This window comes from Sphaeramia orbicularis, chromosome 16, assembly GCF_902148855.1.
Source record: "Sphaeramia orbicularis chromosome 16, fSphaOr1.1, whole genome shotgun sequence".
Classification (NCBI taxonomy): domain Eukaryota; kingdom Metazoa; phylum Chordata; class Actinopteri; order Kurtiformes; family Apogonidae; genus Sphaeramia; species Sphaeramia orbicularis.
In genome coordinates this window covers 54,394,418-54,413,417 of record NC_043972.1, presented here as the reverse complement: position 1 = coordinate 54,413,417, position 19,000 = coordinate 54,394,418, and the positions used below count along the sequence as shown (strand labels likewise).

The following is a 19,000-nucleotide window of genomic DNA, read 5'->3' as shown; positions in this document are numbered from 1 at the left end:
GCTGGACTCCATATTTAAGGTGTGTACATGTCCAACATCTACTGGTCCATCTGTTCTGTCCAATCATCTCCTGCTGCTGGTTTCAGACCGGTGGGCGTTACTGTGTCCAACATGGACCTGAGCTTTGGTCCATGGGTGGACTTTGTGTCTTTCATCATGTTTTGTGTTCCAGATGCTGGAGGAGAACATCTGCACTTTTGTCAAGAACGAACTGAAGAAGTTCCACCAGGTTCTGAGTACAGATTACCCAGAATGCTTAGAGAGTCTGAAGGATGAGGATGAAGAGGAGAGGAGGAGCTCAGAGGCTTTTCTGAAGATCACACTGAACTTCCTGAGGTGGATGAAGCAGGAGGAGCTGGCTGAACGTCTGCACCGCAGTAAGACCATTCTGTACAGATTGAACAGATGAAAATGCTTGGATTTACTGTGAGACTGATGGTTTTATCTGGGTCTGCATTCAGGAAGTCAGTCTGGAGTTCAGCGGAAACTGAAACGTAACCTGCAGCAGAAGTTTGAGTGTGTGTTTGAGGGCATCGCTAAAGCAGGAAACCCCAAAACCCTCCTGAACCAGATCTACACAGAGCTCTACATCACAGAGGGAGGGGCTACAGAGGTCAACCAGGACCATGAGGTCAGACAGATTGAAGCAGCATCCAGGACCTCACACAGACCACCAACAACCATCACATGTGAAGACATCTTTAAAACACCACCTGACAGAGATCAACCAATCAGAACAGTGCTGACAAAGGGCGTGGCCGGCATCGGGAAAACAGTCTTAACACAGAAGTTCAGTCTGGACTGGGCTGAAGACAAAGCCAACCAGGACATCCACTTCATATTTCCATTCACCTTCAGAGAGCTGAATGTGCTGAAACAGAAGAAGTTCAGCTTGGTGGAACTGGTTCATCACTTCTTCATTGAAACCAAAGAAGCAGGAATCTGGATCTTTGAAGACCTCCAGGTGGTGTTCATCTTAGATGGTCTGGATGAGTGTCGACCTCCTCTGGACTTCAACAACACTCAGATCCTGACTGATGTTACAGAGTCCACCTCAGTGGATGTGCTGCTGATGAACCTCATCAGGGGGAACCTGCTTCCCTCTGCTCGCCTCTGGATAACCACACGACCTGCAGCAGCCAATCAGATCCCTGCTCAATGTGTTGACATGGTGACAGAGGTCAGAGGGTTCACTGACCCACAGAAGGAAGAGTACTTCAGGAAGAGGTTCACAGATGAAGAACAGACCAACACAATCATCTCCCACATCAAGACGTCACAAAGCGTCCACATCATGTGTCACATCCCAATCTTCTGCTGGATCACTGCTACAGTTCTGGAGGACGTGTTGAAGACCACAGACAGAAGACAACTGCCCAAGACCCTGACTGAGATGTACATCCACTTCCTGGTGGTTCAGGCCAAACTGAAGAACGTCAAGTATGATGGAAGATCTGAGACAGATCCACCCTGGAGTCCAGAGACCAGGAAGATGATTGAGTCTCTGGGAAAACTGGCCTTTGAGCAGCTGAAGAAAGGAAACCTGATCTTCTATGAATCAGACCTGACAGAGTGTGGCATCGATATCAGCTCAGCCTCAGTGTACTCAGGAGTGTTCACAGAGGTCTTTAGAGAGGAGAGAGGACTGTACCAGGACCAGAGGTTCTGCTTCATCCATCTAAGTGTCCAGGAGTTTGTGGCTGCTCTTCATGTCCACCAGATCTTCATCAACACTGGAGTCAATCTGCTGTCAGAAGAACAAACCACATCCCAGAGGTCTGGATCTGCACAGACACAGTTCTACCAGACCGCTGTGGACCAGGCCTTACAGAGTCCAAATGGACACCTGGACCTGTTCCTTCGCTTCCTCCTGGGTCTATCACTGCAGACCAATCAGAATCTCCTCCAAAGTCTGGTGAAACCAACAGGAAGTAGCTCAGAGACCAAGAAGAAGACAGCTAAGTACATCAAGGAGAAGATCAATGATAAACTGTCTGTAGAGAAAAGCATCAACCTGTTCCACTGTCTGAATGAACTGGAGGATCGATCTCTGGGGAATCAGGTCCAATGGTATCTGAAACGTGGAGGTGTCGAGTTTCCGTCTCCTGCTCAGTGGTCAGCTCTGGTCTTCATGTTACTGTCATCAGATAAAGATCTGGATGAGTTTGACCTGAACAAATACTCTGGCTCAGAGAAGGCTCTTCTGAATTTGCTGCCAGTCGTCAAAGCCTCCAACAAAGCTGTGTGAGTCCAGACAGAGTGGAGTTTATTGAATTTAGAGTCTGGTTTAGGACAATTTTATACTTTATTCATTCCTTGTCAAACCACGACACTGATCATATTAATCAACATCATAACTTGATGGAATTCACATCCAATCCTCTTCATGTGTATGACAGTAGGAGCACATCTGATCCAGTCCATCAAACATGTGAGTTAGTTTATGGTGGACCATGGATTTAGATCCTGTTTGGTTTTCAGTGCTGGTTCCAGATTATCTTTAAATAAATCTGTAAATATATGTGTTACTGAGACCCCCAGATAAATAAAGGGGTCATAACCATAATCATAAATGAACAGCAGTGAAGGTCCACACGGTTTGTCTGAGTGTTAACAGGAAATAGTAGCTCTGTGATACATTGACTTTATAACCTGATATTTGACCAAAACTAGTGATTATCTCTAGAACTATTGGAACTGAAATGAAGTGGAGTTTAAGGAAGATCAGTTTATTCTACTGCTGTTTTTAATAGAACAAACCGATCTGTTCTGTTTCTGCAGATTGACTGTCTATGCCCTATCAGAAAGAGGCTTTGAAGATCTGTCCTCAGTTCTCAGATCCCAGTCTTCTAGTCTGAGACATCTGGTCCTCAGCACCAATGACCTGGAGGATTCAAGAGTGAAGATCCTGTCAGATGGACTAAGGAGTCCAGACTGTAAACTGGAGACTCTCAGGTCAGATAAAGTTAGAATCTGAATTCATTTATTTCTGATCTTTTGGTCCCGACTGAGTTTTATTAAATCATGTTGTACCTGTTTAAATGAAGGTGTATTAGATCTAGAGCTGCACGTTCAAGTCAATCACAAGCAGTGGGGGCTCATAAGTTGAGGGTGCTAGGGAGCTGCTCCACCTGTCTCACATGAAGAAGAAAACGATAGAAGTCACCTAAAATTATTTTACAAAATCCTGAATATTTAAATGAGTAATACATGATACAGGCCGTGAGTACTGTGTATAATCTACATTCAAGTGGAGTTTAAACGTGTTTTCGGTCGTTTAGTGAACAGTCAACTGACATGTTTCCTGTTTGGGGCAAAAATCTGCACCCAAGGCTCTGCCTTTATCATAACAGACTCTCGTTATAAATGGCACATGTGCAGTAGACCCACTCCAATAGAAGAGATAGGAGAACCTCGGCCCCACCCACAGGTGTAAACGTCACATCCCAAAAAGAATCAAGACCTTCCTCAAAAATGGAATCAGTGAATAGGTCTGTAAGTAAAACTACTGAACCATGACTACGAGGTTGGATAGATCAGTGGGTAACACAACTGGTTTAGATGCAGGAGGCATGAGATCAGTTCATGCCACAAGCAATATCATTGACTTGTTTTTGCCCTGAAGTTAATTTTCTATTTTTTTTTACTGTCATGTGACCTACCCGTACTACCTTCACCTAAATCTAATCTAAATCTAAATGCATTTTCCATATTATCAATGGAAAAGAGACTCACCAGGGACATGTCTGACTTTAACAATAGAGTCAAAGAAAAATGTGCATGTTTGAAGGATAGAAATTTACAGATAAAAATACATGACTGAAAACACATACTGTGTATTTTTATTTTAATTTAAATTAATATTTTAAAATAGTGGTGCCTCTACTTTGGTGTATCCTAGTGGTGATATGTGGTTATAGTGCAGCTGAAAACTGACCTGGATACTGCACCACCAAAAAATAATTTCACCAGTCGCCACTGATCACAAGTGTAATCACTAAATCAACCTGTGTAATTATAAAATGGAAAAAGACGACAATTTAAAGGTCAGGATTCAGGTGGATTTATGGTGATTCAAATGGAAAATTAGGGAATAGAAGTTCAACACAACTTCTGTTGTGTGGAGATGATTTGGATTTACTGACACTGAGCAGATGGAGATACTGTGGAAAACAGGAAAAATAAAAATAACACTAAAATGTTTCTACTTGTAAGTTTTGGTATTTTTACACTAGTTTCAGTTTTTATGGTGGACTTGACATTGTTAAATGACTCCTCTGTGCTTTTGTCTTGATAACCAAGCAAGAAGCATCTACTTCTTCTTGTTTTTGCCGCTTTTACACAGGCCTTTTAAAGAACGGATATTGTGCAGCTGAAACATCTATATCCAGACACATACAGCCGTGGAGGTTCACATGTGATTCAGTCGACTATAATACCCTTCTAGTTGCAGGTCCAGACATTCGGGCTGCAACTAATGACGAACTCTACAGTCGACTAGTCATATTATAAACTGAAAAAAACAAACAAACAAAAAAAAACCAATGGCTCTTATTTCTATTCATTACAGTAAATACGTTGGTTGGTTACTGTCGGCCGTAACCATGGTGACATAACAGAAAGAAACATTAATGGGAAACTTTAATGTATTGTTGTTTTATTGTGAAGGGAACTGGAAGGGGAGAACTTCCTGTATGTAAGCGAGATTGACAGTCTGAAGTGTGCGCTGGAAGAACAATAAATGATTGACTCGTTGCTTCTCTAAAACTCAGCTATCCTGTCAAGTTATTGATAAAATAACAAACATTACATGGTGTCAGAAGAAAAACTCGGATGGAAGAGGCAAGAATGACACACTTTAAACCGCTGCCGAACCAGAATCTACAAGGAAATCTCGCCGAGAATTGGAGAACATGGCTCCAGCGCTACAACCTGTTTGCCATAGCTAGTGGCGTGGTGAAAAAAATCTGAAGACGTGCAGTGTGCAACTTTTCTACACGTTGCGGGGGAAGACGCCATTAAAGTGAGTAACACGTTTGTGTTCACCAATGATGAGAGGAACAAAATAGCTCCATTGAAGCAAAAATTCAAAGACTACTGTGAACCCAGGAAAAGTTTGCCGTATATCAGACACATGTTCTTAACCTGAGTACAAGGCCCATCCGAAACGATTGATGCCTATGTAACAGACCTCAAAAATAAGGCAAAAGACTGAGTTTGGTGACCTGTGTGAATCACTTATAAGAGAGAGAATTGTCTGTGGAATACGTGATGATTGAGTAAAAGCCAGACTGCTCAGAGAAGCAGATCTCACACTTGATAAAGCATTAGATGTGTGCCATGCCAGTGAACTGACGTCCTCACAAATGAAAGCCTTACATAAGGAGGTTGATATAAAGAATATCTCCACAGCAAAAACTAAGAAACAGCATAGCACCAAAGAAAGTACTTGGTCCTCTGAAAGGAAAGTTAACTGTGACGGATGTGGATATCATCATGAACAGAGAAAATGCCCAGCCTACGGACAAACCTGGAAAAAAATGTGAAAAGAAAAATCACTTTGCCAAGATGTGCCGAGCAAGTGGTCAGAGGAGAACACAAAAGATGCTTGCTGTTGAACGCCATCAGAAATGTAATAAGGATGATGATGACATGTTTATTGGCTCAATAGAAATGAAAGACATTGGAACTGTGAGAAATGCACAGAGTGACAAGGACAGATGGTCTGAAGAGCTAATAATTAATGAGAAAAAAGTCAAATTTCAAATTGACACGGGAGCAGACTGTAATGTAATTTCGGCCAGGACGTTTCAGATGCTAGACGTGGAACGCAAGCTTCACACATCTAGCTGCCAGTTAGTAGCATACTCAGGCCACAAGACGGAAACGCTGGGCAAAACATCACTCATGTGCCAATTCAAAGGTCAAAAACACGGAGCTGACTTTGAAATAATAGATAAAGATGTTCCAGCTATACTCGGAAGAGAGTCAAGCACAAAGTTAAAAATGGTGAAGCGGTTATATAGCATGACAAAGACAGAGGACATACTAAAAGGCTATGGACATCTCTTCACAGGACTTGGATGTTTGCCTGGAGAACACACTATAAAACTCAATCCTGATGTGAAACCGGTGATCCATGCACCCAGAAAGATCCCAGTTGCTCTTAGGGACAGAGTCATTGAGCAACTTCATAAGATGGAACAGTCAGATGTGATCACAAAACAAGATGAGCCAACTCAGTGGGTGAACAGCATGGTGACAGTTGTTACACAAAAAAAGATCAGAATTTGTATGGATCCGAAAAATCTGAACACTGCAATAAGAAGAGAGCATTATCCACTCCTTACGGTGGAGGAGGTGGTGTCACGCATGCCTAACGCACAGTATTTTTTTGAATTGGATGCAAACCAAGGGTTTTATCAAATAAAACTAGACGAAGAGAGCTCCAAGCTGTGCACCTTTAACACACCCATTGGCAGATACCGCTTTAAACGCCTTCCCTTTGGCATCTTATCTGCCAGTGAGGTGTTTCAGAGAGCAGTGGCCCAGATGATCGAAGGGTTGGATGGTGTGGTCAACATTATTGATGATCTGTTAGTCTGGGGAGACACAATAGAGCAACATGATCAGAGGCTACAAAAGTTGCTGCAAAGAGCTGATGAAAATGGACTGAGATTCAACATGTTAAATCCTCGGTACTGCCGTGGTTCAGCTCTCCGTTTAAATAGGGTCCCGATCTCACGTAAATAGGCTGGAGTTTTACCCACAAGCACTAACCCGAAGAGATTCTACTTAGCTGAACTTAATTTTGAAACACTCGCCTGCCTCTAACTATCTTTAATCCCAACCTCTGCCCCGCTAACTCTGATAACAAAGCTGCCAGGAAAGACCCTCTCTGTGGTCAGTGATGATATCAGCCCAGTTGGTTCGATAGCTGTTTCGTGGATTTAGTGCACTTGTTACATGACAGGTAATAATTTAAAAGCTAGGAATGATAGGCTTTCGGGACATAAATGGTAGGTGGATAAAGGCTAAAATACCTTCAGGACTTTTGTTGTTATGCACACAATAAACCTAGCGTTTTACATTCACCAACATAGTATACCACATAGGGAAATAACTCAAGGAGAATTTAGAATTTACTTTTGATAAATTTATTGGAGGCAATTTAGCAAAGCACAGCATATGCATGAATTAAATTTCAATCAAAAATAAATCTATAAACTGAAGCTCTGAGTCTAAAACTAATCTTAGTCCATCTAATACCACATTCCGGTTGATAACCCACATCCCATTAGTTCAGTCTATGAGTCCTTCAAAAAATTTCAGTTGTTGAATAGCTTGTAGTTCTCGAGGGGGAAGAAATAAAAATAATAAAAATATTGATGAGGTTAAGAGAAGAAATAGGTCTTTGCTTTTAAAAGTTCGATCCATCAATGCAAAGTTATTCTGTCAGATGAACCTCCAGCATTATTTGAGAAGTAAAGATTAACAACTCCCGGCCGATCTGCTGCGCACTTTTCTGGTCCTAAAAGAGCGCAACTCGGAGTCTAATCTACACCGTTGTTGATGGATGGAGCTCTAACCTCTGAGAGGCGTTGAGTACAGTCTACTCTCGTTAAACCGCCCGCCGTTATACCGCCATTTTCGCTCACCGCCGACCAAAACCATTGCACAAAAATCCCCAATGCATTATTCCATTAGCTACCGCCATTTCCGCCTATCGCCATCCGCCAGCTCAGTTCCATGCACAAACAACACTTATACCATTGATTTCCCGACCGTTATACTGCCAGCATGATTGCCATCGAGTACACATAAATTTTAACAATGCACTGAAACAAACGCGCCAGACGCTGATCGCGACAAGCTACAAGTAGGTCTACGGAACGGCCACCGTTCATTTATCGCAGAACACTCAGTAGGTCAGGATGTCAGGAAGAGGACGTGGGATTAAGCCAAAGCCTCAAGATGATGCGGTGTCAATTCCCGACACGGTATAATAATGCTTAAAATGTTTCCCCACTTTAAATGATCCCTTACAACATAACAGAATCAAGATTTATTTAGAAACGCAATTAGAACGGGTTAACGGAGGCAGCATAGACATCATATAGTAAAGACATGCACATTATGGACGCAACCCGTTGTAACGCCATTTTCGCTATACCGCCAATTTGGCCGTGAACGGAAATTGGCCGTATAACGAGAGTAGACTGTACTTCTGAAGTGCTTTAATAGCTATTTCTGATTTTACCGGACTTCGTTACTAGGCTACGCCTTGCTGACTTCATCATCAGATGATTTATGTCCAGATGGTTCCGTTGGAAGTTCCCCTTTCCCCGGTCGTAGCCCGATGTCCTCGGCTGAACTTCTTCTTTTCTCCGGGTCAATGGCCTGATGTTCGCGGCCGAGTTCCTCTTTTTTGAAGAAAGTTCTCTTTTCTCTGGGGAAAGTTCCTTATTTTTTTAAGAAAGTTCTCTTTTCTTAACGTTATCAGTTGGTGTCAGCAGCAGATGGCTCGGTGTTGTTTACCTTAGTTCTCCTTTTCTGCTAGATTTGTCCTAAGTTTGCCTCTACTTCGTACAGAACATGTCCTGACTTAACCTAAAGACATGTCCTTACTTAACCTGTCATAATACATATCAGTAAGCACAAATAAATGCACATTCTTAATTATTCTTTTACCTTTAAGCATACTTATTAATTGCAGTTACACATATCAAATTCAATGCAATACTTTAGCTTAAATCATCTTGTTAATACTAAGCTATACTTAACACTGGTTAAAATGCTGGGTGTTGCACTTCTCTATGAGGCCCTCTGGTGCCTGCTGTGACCTGTGGGGCCTTGACCTCGACCCATCTTGACAAACAAAAGCAACTGGAAGTTCAGAATGACTGAAGTCAAATACATTGGTCACACACTCAGTGCAGACGGACTGCAGCCTGATGATGAAAAGATTTGAGCCATTACTCAACTGCCACCACCTTCTGACAAACAGTCATTAATGCAGTTTATGGGAATGGTCCAGTATCTATCCAAATTCATCCCTAACCTGTCAGAAATCTCTGCACCACTTCAGAAGATTCTGCAGGGAGAAACGTAATGGCAGTGGGAGGAGCCTCAACAGCAAAGCTTTGAACTGCTCAAAAAAGTTATCACAGGAGCTCCCACACTGAAATATTATGATGTCAACAAAGCTGTGACACTCTCTGTGGATGCCAGCTCTGAAGGCATTGGAGCTGTGATACTTCAAGATGGACAACCCATGGCATATGGATCAAGGGCACTCACAGATTGCAAACGCCGATATGCTCAAATAGAGAAAGAGCTCCTGGCCATTGTGTGTGGATGCGAAAAATTCCACCAGTATCTATATGGCAGAGAAATACAGGTCGAAAGTGACCACAAACCATTGGAGAGCATATTTAGGAAACCATTATATCTAGCTCCAATGAGGCTGCAGAGGATGTTGCTGCATCTTCAAAAATACAATGTGAATGTTACTTACAAACCAGGGAAGGAGCTTCACATTGCTGATACACTGAGCCGTGCTTATCTTGATGAGCACAAAGAGGATCTTACGGAAGAGGAGCTGCAGGTGAACTGGATCATACCACAGTTGCCTATTTCAGATGAAAAGCTGAAAATGTTCAGAGATACAACAGCTCAGGATAGGGTTCTTCAGCAATTAAAAGACACAACAATGAATGGATGGCCTAAAGACAGATCTGCTGTGCCAGAGAGCTTACAACCCTTTTGGACATTCAGGGAGGACATCAGTTTTGTCTCAGGTCTGCTGTTCAAGGCAGAGAAACTCATTGCACCACTACAGCTACGACCACAGATGTTGGATAAAATACACGAATCACACTTGGGCATGGTCAAATGCAAAGAGAGGGCCAGGGATGTTTTATATTGGCCTGGCATGTCCACGCAGATTGAGGATGTGATAGTGCAATGTGCTGTCTGCAATGAGAACAGGAGCAACAACCAAAAGGAGCTGCTAATTTCTCACCCTTTACCACACCGACCATGGGAGAAGGTTGGTACTGATTTATTTCACAGCAATGGTTCAGAGTTTCTTCTGTGTGTCGACTACTTCTCCAAATACCCAGAGATTATGAGGCTTAGCGATACGACAAGTAAAGGAGTGATAACAGCCATGAAGTCCATCTTTTCTATGGGATCCCTGACGTGGTCATTTCTGACAATGGTCCACAATATGCCAGTGAAGATTTCAGATGTTTCGCTGCAACCTGGGAGTTCAGTTACGTCACGTCGAGCCCTGGTTATGCGCAGTCTAATGGACAGGCAGAAAGAGCTGTGCAAACAGTTAAAAAGCTGCTTAAAAAGTCTCGGAGTAATCCTGGTGACCCTTACATAGCTCTACTGGAGTACCGAAATATACCGCTAGAGGGTGTGGGTCTGTCACCTACCCAGATGCTGATGGGGTGTAGACTAAAGGCAAAATTACCAGCATCCACCTCTTTGCTGACTCCTGAAAGGGCACTCAGTGTGCACAGACAACTAAAACAAAAGCAGGTGAAACAAAAAAGCTATTATGATCATCTTGCTAAATGGCTCCCTGAGCTTCACACTGGAGAAAATGCGAGGATAAAATCAGGAGACAAATGGAGGCCCGGCGTTGTCATGAGACAACATGGTCAGCCACGGTCCTATGTTGTTTGCACACCAGAAGGGAGAGAGTTCAGACGTAACAGAAGACACCTGAGACAGACAGCTGAAGCAGCATTTCCACCAGCTTCTGAAAAGAACATTGGTAATGAGGAAATAGGCTGTGATAGCACTCTGACTGCTGATCCTGTTACGCATACACAATCCTCAGCACCAACTCAAAACAGTGACGCTGCTGATGCTTCTACACTCACACAACCCTATCGTACCAGATCAGGTAGACTGGTTAACACTCCACTTAGATTCAGAGAGTAACTTGTGTAGAACTGACTTTGTTGAAGTTATGTTTATTATGTTAAAATTTTATATTGTGATGCCACTGAGCTCAAGAAAAAAAATGGTGAAATTTGGTTTAGTTTTGCTTAGTTAGCTGCACTGATCTATCTTTGTTATTATAACTGGTATTGAATTTAAAGCAGCATTAAGTGATGCATTTTGTCAGTGCTGTTGTGATGTTAGTTGCTAATCTCTTCTAGCACATTGTTTTAAAAAAAAAAAAAAAAACTGAAGAAGGGGGATGTAGTGTATTGTTGTTTTATTGTGAAGGGAACCGGAAGGGGAGAACTTCCTGTATGACAGTCTGAAGTGTGCACTGGAAGAACAATAAATGACTGACTCGTTGCTTCTCTAAAACTCAGCTATCCTGTCGAGTTATTGATAAAATAACGAACATTACAACCGTTGTCTCTCTCTTGTTTACTGCTCACATCTCCCAAGCACCGACTCATTGGCTCCACCCCCATACACTGGCTCCACCCCCATACCTTTCTCATCCACTCACCTGTCCGTCATAGTCCCATACACACTCAGTGCTTTACAAACCATCAGTAACAGCTGAACTTTCCAACAGTAACATTAACAGAACAGTTACTGCAGGGTCGAGCCAATACATTTCATGTTTCATGTTTAGAATTGACTCAGTCAGAACCTTAGCGTGTTGAGGAGTATATGTCTGCTTTTCCTGCAAAAAGTCGTCCATGGTTTCCGTACTCATCTTAACGCTTCATAAAATTAATCATGAAATTGTCAGACAAAATGACATCATTCCTCTTTAAACTGTCATGATCCTTCACACACACATATACAGTAATAGACTCACTACTAGCATGGGAGCTAACTATCTACGAGGTTCGTCTAAATCTTATAAACGTGTTTCCTCTGTAAATGTTCATTCATAGTTGAAGTGGTCCCGTGGTCCACCAGGCTCAGATACAGATCTGACATGTGACAGTTTTCTTGGTTGTGTCACATATGAAATGTTCCCAAACTTTGGACCGTTTGTTTGTCGTAGCCTGGCTTCAGTGGGCGTCTACCGCTGCTCCTTCTGTTCCAGATCATTAGTGTGCATGTGCTGTCAGTGCATCAAAGATCTGGGAAAAGTCAGATGTCTCACTCTGAGCTACTTCAACTGCCTACGGTCAAACATGGTTTATCCTGGGATTGGATACACATGATAACATCACCCGTCAACTACTAAATTAGTCAAAGACTGATTTTGCCGTCGACTATTAGTTGACTAGTCATTGCAGCTCTACCAGACATAAGATGAGATGAACAAAGAGTAGACAAATAATCAAATATAGAAGCTAGTAGTGGAACCCAACCAACCACTCCTACTGTCAGCAGCATCGTGTTCCTCCCTGAGCTGAGATCTATGTGGACTGTGATGGTCCCTCAGTCCAGACCTGACCTGATCGTATCATCATCTGTGTCCTCCAGGTTGAGTATCTGTAACCTGTCAGAGAGAAGCTGTGAAGGTCTGTCCTCAGTTCTCAGATCCCAGTCCTGTAGTCTGACACATCTGGAGCTCAACAACATGGACCTGAAGGATTCAGGACAGAAGATCCTGTCAGATGGACTAAGGAGTCCAGACTGTAAACTGGAGACTCTCAGGTCAGATACAGTTAGAATCTGAATTCAGTTATTTCTGATCTTTTGGTCCTGACTGAGTTTTATTAAATCATGTTGTACTTGTTTAAATGCAGGTGTATTAGATCTAGAGTCAATCACAAGTGTAATCACTAAATCAACCTGTGTAATTATAAAATGGAAAAAGAAGACAATTTAAAGGTCAGGATTTAGGTGGATTTATGGTGATCCAAATGGAAAATTAGGGAATAGAAGTTCAACCCCACCTCTGTTCTACGGTGATGATTTGGATTTAATGACACTGAGCAGATGGAGATACTGTGGAAAACAGGAAAAATGAAAATCACAATATTAAGGTGTTTCTACTTTTAAGTTTCCATATTTTTACACTATTTTCAGTTTTTATATTTGATTTGACATTGTTAAATGATTCATCTGTGCATTTGATTTGATAAACAAGCAAACAGACTCATACTACATTTTTTAAAAATGTGTTTTTCACTAAATTGTGCAGCTTTATTTGGTAGGCCTGTAACGGTACACGTACCGAACCGAACCGTTTCGGTACACACCTGTTCGGTTCGGCACACAGCTGTACCGAAACGGCACAGTATGTTGACAAAAAGAAAAAGGAACGAAAGATGTCGTTTAATGCGGAACTTTAAATTCGCGCAAGTTTCACACGGACATATTAAAGGACACGCACATTGACCCAAAATACCAAACAGCAGCTGATATAGGGTAAAAAAAAAAAAAAAAAACAACAAATATGATGTGAACCTGGAAGGAAGAGACTGAAGACCCTCCACCATCATTACAGTCCAGTTTGGATCACTTCAGGTCCCGGTGAAAGACAACAACGAGGAAAGAGACGTCGATAAGACGGACGTTGTTTGGCCCCTAGGAACTACGGTAGTTCTAAAACACACTAGCTCTCTCTCTCTCTCTCTCTCTCTCTCCTCTCTCTCTCTCTCTCTCTCACGCACGCTGTATAACAGAGGAATAAAACTCGGAGTTGGCCACTGACAGTATATAAAAATAAAGTTTCACTTTCGTTTCAAGCCAGCGTTAGTTACGTTAGTTATGGACCGGACCGCACCCCCCCACCCCCCGGCTCCGACCAAAAAAAACAAAACAAAAAAACAACAAACAAACCATCCCCCAGACAAATCGTACGTTCCATGCGCGCGCGCACACTCAAACACACACACACACATACACACAAGTACACACAGTGTCCTAAACAGTTTATTCTCTGTCCTAAAATAAATAATTTGGTTCAGTTTGTTGTCAATGTTGCTCTTCAGTTTGTTTAAACAGAATACCAGTTTACCCTCCTGTTAATGTTGCACTTCATGCAGAATTTTTTTGCTGATATTTTTCTGCAGAATGTGAACTGACAGAACTGTGATTAGATTTTTCTTGTTTGTTCAAAACTACCTGTCAGAGAAAAGTGCAATACTAATGTTTAAAATACATTTAGTCATATTAATAATTTATTTTATTTTCTATTTGATTTATAGCAGCAGAATTATATTATTCCTGTTTTTCTATATTCTATTGTGTCCAAAAATTGGGGGAAAAATGTTAAAAAATTCATAAATGTATTAAAGACATTTTGAGGGGTTTTCTTTCTTCCCGTACCGAACCGAAAAAAAACGAACCGTGGCTTTGAAAACCGAAAACGTACCGAACCGAAAATTTTGTGTACCGTTACAGGCCTATTATTTGGATCTGAGCTGTAGAACAAACTATCTATGTGGACTGTGATGGTCCTTCAGTCCAGACCTGACCTGATTGTAATCCAAATATCATCTGTGTCCTCCAGGTTGAGTATCTGTAACCTGTCAGAGAGAAGCTGTGAAGGTCTGTCCTCGGTTCTCAGATCCCAATACTGTAGTCTGACTCATCTGGACCTCGACAACATGGACCTGAAGGATTCAGGACTGAAGATCCTGTCAGATGGACTAAGGAGTCCAGACTGTAAACTGGAGACTCTCAGGTTTGGATTGTTCAACCAGTGTGAACGATGATGATTAAAACCCTGATGTACATGTAGTGGATCAGTCTGACCTGGTTTTCAGACCAGCTGTTCAGTGTCTGACATGAAACACATGCATGTTCCTTTATTTCTATGAAACAAACACAGGAACTAAACTGTATGAAAGTTTATTTGAACCAAATGAGTCTAAATCTACAGATATTATCCAAAGGACAGTAAAGTGTCTACAGTCTGAGGGTTGGACTGGGGTGGAACTGGTTTGTCTGTTCAAACACTGGAACCCCAGAACCATTGAACCTTTGATTTGGAGGTGGTGAAGGATGTTCATTTATGCACTTGATGTTTTTGGACCAATATCAGTACATTTGTGTCTTTATTTGGTCAAAGTCAATCTTCATCCAGTTAAATTTGTCTGAGTAACAATAAAAGATCAGAGGCCTCATGTATAAAGACTTGCGTGGATTTCATACTGAAAGCTGGCGTACGCTTTGTAATGGATTTGCTAGCACTCTGAGAGAAAGAAAAACACCACACTCTGATTTGAGGGATCACAAAAATACTTTGTTATTCTTGCAGGAATCAAAGTGAGAGAATTACAAGCACTCAGAGCAACCTTGTAATTCGTCTAAACTAGGCTGGCTGAAGTCCAGCTTACATACTGTTTTCAACGGTTACAAGTTACATGATGGTAGTAAATCTAGTTTAACCTTTACAATGAGCACGGACTGATACATTCTTCAGCATTCTTTTTCAGTCTTCAGCAGTTCAGTGATTGACAGCAAACAGCTGTGTGTTAAAAATGATAAGTCCATCACCAAAACAAAGACACAGTGGCGTCTTCGTCTGGGTTGAGTGACAGCACACATGTTTTGCTAGTGAACTAATTCCACGACAGCTTAAATCCCGAAAAGTCCATACGCGCAAAAAAATCCAGATGAATAAAAGTGTGTGTACGCCTGAATCCAAGTACATTTCCTTTATACATCCCAATCAGCGTGGGTTTGAGCGTATATGTTGGAGTACCTGACTCCTCCCTCTCTGCGCCCATATTTAAATATGCAAATTAGTATAAACGGTGTCTGCAGGTGGGATTCCCTCTGGGATTCCCTTCTCTGCATGATCACATGATGACGTCAAGGTGGACACGAAGTGGAGGCCAAAACAGGCAGAAGGAGAAAAGAGACGAACTCAGACCGTTTGAGTGGAGACTCGCCGCTATTGTGACACTTTTCTTACCGGGCTGACTCGGATCATCCCCAAGATGAATATATATTTAGTATTTGTGTATCTCACACATTAGTTCATTCTACGGGTCGTCCAAAAGTCTGATCACAGCCAAACAAGATAAAGGTTCATGCGTGATCATGTCACGATATCAAAGAGGAAATCATAGACTTTGACTCATGTTCAATCACTCAAATTATTATTTTCCAACAATGAGACAGAAGATGGTCAGACGCAGTATCAACCTCCTGTCACAGAGGCTTCCTGTTGACTCCCCAGTGTCAGCCAGTCCTCCGGTCCAACAGCCAGCTGCTGATGCCTGTCTGACCGGCATGGGTCTGTGCTGACCCGGATCACAAGAGGACATCGTGAGGACAATCGGCGGAGTCAATGAGTGACTGGACCGACTAATAAATGTTCTCATAGACATGAACACTACATTAAGTGCATTTACCAACCAGTGAATTTTGGGTCCTGGTCTCTTTATATGGTTGTTGCTTAATGTCCTCCCGGGCAGGATTGGCATTGATGGGTCTAGAGTGGGTCTGGTTGGTTCTGGTTCTGGTGGTGGATGTACTGTTGTGGCAGTAGGATAACGTGCTGGTGTGTCCACTGTTACCTCCGCCAGGAGGTAATGTGATTGCTTTGCTTTGTGTGTTTGTGTGCGTGCGTGTTTGTTTGTTTCTTTGCGTGTTTGTTTGTTAGCAAGATAACTCAAAAAGTTATGGATGGATTTTCATGAAATTTTCAGGAAATGTTGATACTGGCACAAGGAAGAAATGATTAAATGTTGGTGGTGATCGGGGAGGGGGCAGATCTGTCTTGGCGGAGGTCTGCGCTCTCAGAGTGCTTTTCTTGTTCATTCGTGTGTCTCTGATGTGCCCATCAATCGGAGGAATGACCTTTTTGACATTAACAGTTTCCCAGTGTCACCTCTAAGTGTTGCCAATGGTTCCAAAGCACTAGAAACGTGTGTACGCCAGCTATGGACTTGGCATGAAGGACCGCACATTTCCACGGTCATTTCACTCTTTATATATCTGAACGTGAGCATGGAAAAGGGTGTATGTACTGTTACCACTACGTGTTAGATACTCTGTGTATGTAAACGTAGATAAACAGCAAGCCAAACTCGTTTTCACAAGCCAGGATCCGAGCGTCTTGCTCCTTTATTACAGTCTTCTTAAGATAGCTTACAATTTACCATTGTGGCTTGAAAAGGTCGAGTGAAACTGAAATACATAAAACAGAAATACAAAAATATACCTCAGTTTGGTATTGGGTATATGAACACATCAGGAAATGGTTAGCGCCAAAGTAATGCATTAAACTTAACTAAAATGCCATCCCCAAAATCACAGGAGGTATCAATAGTTATATTGATCCATTGATATGCTAATTAGATCGTTAACACACGTGAATAGCTGCTTTGATATGCTAATACGTTGCAACAAGCTAGTGGGATGCACAGGCTACGTCTATTTCCTGATAATAAACATTCAGAAAAACGATCTCTAACAGAGCTTATACAACTTATAAAGGTGACATATTCTTATTGTTTTAGCTACTAAACACTTATTGAACTTACAGCCATTGGATGACATGTGAGACACAGCAGCAACTTGGACATGAGCAGACAGGCTTACTAACAGCGCATTTTTCCGGACTGAGTTTCTCCTACCTACAATGCATTGCAACCGTCAACTACGCCTTCAAAATAAAATACATGAAAACAAATACTGACTGTATAATCATTTTTAGCTTGTACTTTTAATCTGAATTACAACCAGTGAATTATGGAATATTTATCCCAAAATTATTACGAACTTTTTAACCTTTTTATCAAACACATTTTACTGAGGGCAGAACAGTGTACACCAGGTTTTTGTGCGTACGCACGCTTTATACATGAGGCCCCAGGTCTTTCCAGACTTTGGACAGGGACTGGACTAATCTTAGTCTGTGTTCAGATCTTGTCCTGAACCAAGTCAGTCAAATAGAAACTGGCTCCAGTGAAATCCCATTTGGAATGAAATCCAGCCACAGAATAACTGTGTCCAACAGCTGACGCTGCTTCTTTTCCCTCCTCAGATGATGTGTGATGTTTTGTGTTGCAGACTGTCAGGATGTCTGATCACAGAGGAAGGATGTTCTTCTCTGGTCTCAGCCCTAAAGTCCAATCCGTCCCATCTCAGACTGCTAGACCTGAGCTACAACCATCCAGGAGCCTCAGGACAGGAGCTGTCTGCTCTAGTGGAGGATCCACACTGGACACTGGACACTGTCAGGTATGGACTGAGCTGATGCACACACAGATAATGTGTGATAGAACAGGTGGAGCTGACAGGAACACTCTGTCACAGCTGATGCCACATCCTTTACTGAAGTTCCAGACCACGGTCACAGATACAGACGTTCAATAAGGGACTGACAGGAACCATTGACTGGATGTGAACAGAAAAGCTGGAGTGGATCAGAGTGATGGAATGTCCATGTTTAATGCTGCTCTGACCCCCCTCCTCCTCCTTTCAGGTTGGAGCCCAGTGGAGTCCGATGGTTGAAACCAGGTCTGAGGAAATGTAAGTGGATTTCCATTGGATTACAGTTGAAACCCAACTTGAACATACAGTGAGAGCTGGTACCACATTAGAAAACACATCAACTGTCAGTGAAGACAGAGTGAGCTGAAAGCTGATTGGTCAGGACACGGATCACATGACACAAATAACCTGAGGGACGAGTCCTCAGAACCTCAGACCATTGGCCAATCACACCTCCTCTGTCTTTATGGATCATTCTAGCGTCGTTCTTGTGCCGCTGTCTGATAAAGGTGGAAGATGAACAAAAAATAAAGTCAAAAACACAGCTGAGTCGATCAGGAGGAAAGTTTGTCACAGTAACAAGTTCAACCCAAAACATCAAATCACTTCCATAAATATTTATTATCTATTAGATAAAGGCTGTAATATTATGGATTTTATGGGCAATTAGGAACAAGGGAAAGAGTAAATTTAAAAATCTGTACAACGGTCATCACTAATAAAGTTTGTTTTTGATCAGAAGGTTTTTGACAGTGAACTTGGAGACACAGACTGAACAGAACCATTGGAATGAAATGTCAGTAAATTCCAGTTCCTGTCTGTCTGTCCTGGACTACTGCCTACATGACATTAGACAGAAAAACCACAACTACAACTCACA

At 42.1% G+C, this 19,000-nt stretch overlaps 5 protein-coding genes across 8 annotated transcripts in view; 3 read left to right on the top strand and 2 right to left on the bottom strand.

Moving 5' to 3' along the window:
* LOC115436253 (zinc finger protein 883-like) overlaps positions 1-19,000 on the bottom strand; it is a 445,178-nt gene that overhangs the window by 256,931 nt on the left and 169,247 nt on the right. The window lies entirely within an intron of this gene.
* LOC115435234 (NACHT, LRR and PYD domains-containing protein 5-like) overlaps positions 1-19,000 on the top strand; it is a 753,056-nt gene that overhangs the window by 652,793 nt on the left and 81,263 nt on the right.
* LOC115436304 (zinc finger protein 239-like) overlaps positions 1-19,000 on the bottom strand; it is a 105,433-nt gene that overhangs the window by 30,934 nt on the left and 55,499 nt on the right. The gene's annotated exons all lie outside the window — the stretch shown is intronic.
* Positions 1-19,000, top strand: part of LOC115436315 (zinc finger protein 239-like) — a 364,410-nt gene that overhangs the window by 321,734 nt on the left and 23,676 nt on the right. The gene's annotated exons all lie outside the window — the stretch shown is intronic.
* LOC115436276 (protein NLRC3-like) lies at positions 203-18,050 on the top strand (the record flags this gene model as incomplete). The annotated part of the gene is made up of 3 exons (XM_030159082.1): positions 203-369; positions 466-2,280; positions 18,041-18,050. Coding segments are annotated over 2 exons (1,950 nt in total), but the record flags the coding sequence as incomplete, so codon positions are not given.